The 5,520-nt window shown below is 36.0% G+C and overlaps 1 protein-coding gene across 1 annotated transcript; it reads left to right on the top strand.

Moving 5' to 3' along the window:
- Window positions 1-4,215: 4,215 nt before the first annotated feature.
- LOC133797341 (pectinesterase inhibitor 3) lies at window positions 4,216-5,172 on the top strand. Its single transcript, XM_062235218.1, has one exon. It carries the CDS (start codon window positions 4,333-4,335, stop codon window positions 4,921-4,923), a length of 591 nt encoding a protein of 196 aa, XP_062091202.1. The 5' UTR covers window positions 4,216-4,332; the 3' UTR covers window positions 4,924-5,172.
- Window positions 5,173-5,520: the final 348 nt, after the last annotated feature.

The following is a 5,520-nucleotide window of genomic DNA, read 5'->3' as shown; positions in this document are numbered from 1 at the left end:
GCGTTAATTATGATTAACAAGTTAGGAGGGAAGTACCAAAAATTCCCTTGGGAGCCTTTAGGAAGTATTAATTGACCTAGGGGTAAAATGGACATTTCACCCCTAGGATAGATATAACTCTTGATGGCTGAAGAAAGTAGTGGAAAAACAGAGTGTGCAAAGAGTTCTCCCGTACCTTCTTCTCCTCACTGTTCTTTGTGGTTTTTGAACCAATTTTGAGGACTCAAGCTTAGGAAGCAAGCCTTGGGAGTTTAGGGGTGTGTTCCACCATTGAAGAGCATCCTAGGCCAAGCTTTGGGTAAGTTTCTAACCATGGTTTTCTCTGGTTTGCTCTGTTTTGGTTTTGTTTTGCAGCTGAGATTCCTAGGATGAATTCATGGTTTTGTTGGGAGTTTTGGCTAGGGTTCCCATGCTTGTGATGTTTGGGGTGTGTTGGGATGGTTTTTGGGTTCATTTGGCGTCAAGAATAGGCTTTGGAAGCTTGGAAATCGAGTTAGAATCGAAGGAGTTGAAGAAGGTCGGTTCAGGGGAGTTTGGGCCTGGAGGTAGCGCTACAGCGCCCACCCTAGGGCGCTATAGCGCTCCTCAGGAGGCTTTTTGGCTTTTGGGAGGTTCTGAGTAGAGCGCTATGGCGCTAGGGGTTGAGCGCTGTAGCGCTACCCTGTTCCTTTCAAACCCCGTTTTGAGTGTTTTTAAGGGTTTTTGACTTGGGGTTTCAATCCTTAAGGCCCGGGATCGAATCTACTCACCATGTGGGCATGTTTCGAGGTCCCGAGGGTAGTGCTTAGGTTAAGACCCTATTATTATGGATTCTCATTAATGGAGGTTATAATTGGTTGTGATTAGGTAACCGCTAAGGAACTAAAAGATCGATCGTTCTCAGGGGTCGTCTTTATCATACTTCTCGCTCGAACTTGAGGTAAGAAAACAGTGTATGGATACAGTTGCACCCTGTACAGGTATATGACATGCATGGTTTGATATTGAGGCATGTTGGTTGATATGTGTGAACGTGGATTGCATATTTAATGCTAGTGAACGCTGATTACCTGTTTATGACACTGACTAGTCAGGGACCGACTCTAAAGTCGATGATCACGCATTGAATGGCTCTATGGCATTAATGTGGGACCGACTCTAAAGTCGATGATCACGCATTGAATGGCTCTATGGCATTAATGTGGGACCGACCCTTAGGTCGAAGAACTTATAAGCGCTTGCCTGGTCTACGACCAGAAGACTATAGCCAAGGTATATGACCCCGGTGACCGTTTGTCACGTGGCTAAGGGACGTTGTCCATAGTTTCGACTCTAGAGTCGAGAGGAAGGTTATGTTGGTGACCAATCACCATGCACCTGTCCTAAACAAGCTTATGAAAGAATCACTTATCAGTTAAGCCCTAGTGACCCTATCGTCACGTGGCCAGAGGGAGCGATGCTCATTATTGTGACTTTTGGCTATTGTCACCTATTTACCGGACTGATAGTCCTGAATGGTTATTATGATCGCTGTTGATATCATATCATGTCTTATTGTGTTTTCTTGTTGGGCCCTGGCTCATGGGTGCTACGTGGTGCAGGTAAAGGGAAGGAAAAACTTAGCCAACCCTGAGTGGAGAGCTTGGGCAATGTGGTGTACATACAGGGCCGCTTGACCGCCACGGTCAAGGAGTTCTCAGAGGGACTAGGGGTTTACCCTATTTTTTCCGCTTATGCCGGCGGGGATTGTAAATTTGGAACTGCAGCGACTCTTTTGTATTACGAACTACTTGTAAACATTTTGAAAGGCTCATGAGCAGTTTGTTTACTTAATGAAATGTACCCTTTCCTTTTTACTGATTTTTCACCTTAACCTGATAATAACACTTAGATCACGTTTTTAACCAAATGACTCGGGTAGCGAGTCAAATTTCCAGTTCACCGTAACTGTTCTAGGGTAACCAGGGCGTTACACATCACAATTATTTTTATAGCTGTAACTAGTTACTACAACATCACTTAAAAATAAAACTGAATTTTATTGTTGTAACCAGTTACCACACATCCCTAAAAAAAACTAACAGTGGCACGGGATTACAATCACAAAAAAAAATCAAAATTGTTTTGAAAGTGGTAACGAGTTATTGCGCATAAAATATTAATTGAACAAGAGAAAAAATAAAAGAAAAGAAAAAAAAATGAGAATAAAATGTATGGTGATGAAGGTCTATAAGTTTTTTTCTTCTTCAAAGAATTATGTAAAATAAATATTTTATAAACTATGAATGATAAAAATAATCTCAAAACAAACTACGAAAATGTATAAAAGAAAATATGGTATACAAACAAAATTTTATAAATATATGGAAAAAATACTCTCATAAAAATGTAAAAAAAATATATGTCATAAAAAAACTTAAGGAAAACAATTATCACATTTTTCAAAATTTGAGAAAAAAACTCAGATGTAATTTCCTATTATTAATATCGCGCGCACTTAGAATATGCCAAAACTGTGATTAATTTTGTGCTATATATTTTATGCTATACACACGTGAAACCCAATAGAGTACCTTATGTATTTTTTTTATAAATAAAACATGAGTTTAAATTAAATATTTAATATGGAAAGAGGTACCATCATCTTTTGATTGGTTTGGCCATGAGCATTCCTTAGTATATGACATTGTGGAGACATGCATAAATAAAGATAATATATAGAGTAAAAAAAGGTTCTTTCGTATTTGATTTGCGAATGAGCTAAAAGTAATTTGAAGGACCCGAGTTTAGGTCATTAATGGGGATGAACAGAACTACAAATTGACAATTTTCAACATAAATTAATAATAGATGATCCCATTGATTTATTTATTGCAAAACAATTATATATTCAAATAGTTGAAAATATCGAGATCACAGAGAAGAGGACTTTAGTTTGGTTGGGGGGAGAATCGATAATTGGTAAGTAATAAATGTAGTACTAGATTTATGGTGCCGACTTTTTCTTCGTATTCTTGCTGTGAAAACTGGCAGTGTAATAATTGCAATCTTATACCAAAAAATATGAGTCGGAATGAGAAAAGAATTTGAAAGATAATAAATTACTATTTATTTATTTATTAAATTATTGTGATATTAGTTTATTTAGTTTTAAAATTTTATAAATATTGACCTAATAAGAATATTTAATTTTTTTTAAAACATAGTATTACATTTAAATTGTCTTTTCTCCTTAGATTACATATCAATTTTAAACTGAAATATATAGTATTTATTACCTAAAATTAAAGAAATTTCAATTTAATTTTCATATATGATATTGTTTTTATGATTTCTTTTGTTGAATAAAACTTGTAAAATTACAATACTTAAAGTATAATGTTTACTGTAGTGGTTTAGAGCTTAATTATCACTCTAAATTACTACAGTAAATAATATTAGGGATACTCACATATTATATATCTAATTAATTTTAGTCATCAATATATTTTTAAATTAGATCTAATTGTTTTGAATTATGTGATTTATATATATATTTGTAGCATAATATTATGTGCAAGTTTAGTGTGAATAAAAATCTTATTTTCTTTATTGTTTTATGTCTTTATTATGTCCTATACTCTAATAAAGAAGTAAATACTAAATAAAAACTATAACATATAATTAATATTTAAAAAAAAATATTACATTCAATTAAAACTCTTTTATTAATAAAGGGTCCGTAATAGATAATAGACAAGAAATGAGGAAAGCAGATGTTTACACTAGTAAACATTTTTTTAGGGATAAACATTATACATTTTGTACTTATTGTAATTTACAGATATTTTCCTTCTTTATTTTGTATTCAACAAGAAAAGATATGAATTAATACTATAATATTATGTGTATTACATCATAAATGCCATTAATATTAGTATCTCTTACTTTAATCGATAAAAAAGTAAGCGGACAAAGTTGTTAAAGGCTATTCCCTTTCAAAAAAAAATAGTTATTAAATGCTCCCTTAAAAAAATTGTTAAATGCCATTAATAACCATATCTCTTCTGTATTTCTCACGCACCTGCCCATGTTCCATCACTCAAAGATTACAATATGAAGGGCAATATAGTAAATCACTACCCAATCGATTGGAGAGAGTGTATATATGTATGACCATCAAATAGTATCCAAAAACTATTATTTATATTATTTTTTTACTAAAAAAAACTATAAAACAAACCCACCGCTCCACTTGTGCCACACTATCCATTTTATTTTATTTATAAAGACAAAAACACAAAAAAAAGAGAGAAAAAAACACTCTCACTGACATACACTCCCAACGCCAGTCGCTACTACTCTTCTCAGTCCATGTCTCCCCTCTCCCTCATTCTTTTCATCCTCGTACTCCTTTCACCGTCGTACTCCGTTTCCGGCAAGAAGCGGAGCCACCATGACTCTCCAACGCCGGCCTCGGATCTCGTCCGTACATCATGCGTGCACGCCAACTACCCGAACCTCTGCCTCCGTACCCTCTCGACGTACTCGGGCCCCGCCAGGACGCCCCGAGATCTAGCCCAAGCCGCCGTCAACGTGAGCCTGGCGCGCGCCAGCCGAATCTCCAAGTTCCTAACCCGGACGGCCAGGGGATCGTTCGGATCGAAGCGTCAGAGAGCGGCGCTGGGAGACTGCGTGGAGCAGATCTCGGACTCGGTGGAGGATCTGAGCAAGACGTTGTCGGAGCTGCAGCACCTGCGGTGGGAGACGTTCCGGTGGCAGATGAGCAACGCGCAGACGTGGGTGAGCGCCGCTTTGACGAACGAGGACACGTGTCTGGAGGGGTTCAAAGAGCTGCAAGTGAAGATGAAGACCGATGTGAAGCGGAAGATCACCAACGTCGCTAGGGTTACCAGTAACGCGCTCTACATGATAAATCGACTGGACGAGACACGCGGCAGTTAGTCAGTTAGGTAGGCCCGTCAGCACCAAAACGCACCGTTTCGCCCCTTACTACCTATGTGATTGTACGTTTCATTCATGCAACTACCTAACTAGCCTCTACTACTACTTACTCCGTAGAGTGTGCCTCTATTTGTAGTTTTTTTTTTAATATTCTCAATCTGTATCTATAATATGATATAATAGTATGATATGACTCATATCTATCGATGTAAAGGTTTAAGTATAATCGATATTTATATATTTCATTTTTGTTATGAAATTAAAATAACCTTATTTAATTGATATAGTCAGGAATAGTTGTAAAAAGGATTATCAAGTATGGTACGATAGTTATTTTTGGAAAAATATGGTACAATAGTTAAAATTCTGACACTATGCCTAATATATTTTGCCCCACAAAAATAGAGTAATTGTATGTGTGGTTGGTATTTTAATGAATGTCATTTAATTTATATCGTTATTTAATTTATTTTTTATATTTGCTACCATACTATTATTGGTCTAAATTATTTATTCATGTCTTTTATACAAGGTGAAAGCAACATGGAATGCACATTTACTTAATTTTAAAATTGTAAATATTGTCAGATTAATTGT

This window comes from Humulus lupulus, chromosome 8, assembly GCF_963169125.1.
Source record: "Humulus lupulus chromosome 8, drHumLupu1.1, whole genome shotgun sequence".
Taxonomy (NCBI): domain Eukaryota; kingdom Viridiplantae; phylum Streptophyta; class Magnoliopsida; order Rosales; family Cannabaceae; genus Humulus; species Humulus lupulus.
Note: the sequence above shows the minus strand (reverse complement) of the source record. Positions and strands in the feature narration are given on the sequence as shown.

Coding starts and splice junctions, on each gene's coding strand:
- LOC133797341 (XM_062235218.1), top strand. CDS start 4,333: ATGTCTCCCCTCTCCCTCATTCTTTTCATCCTCGTACTCCTTTCACCG.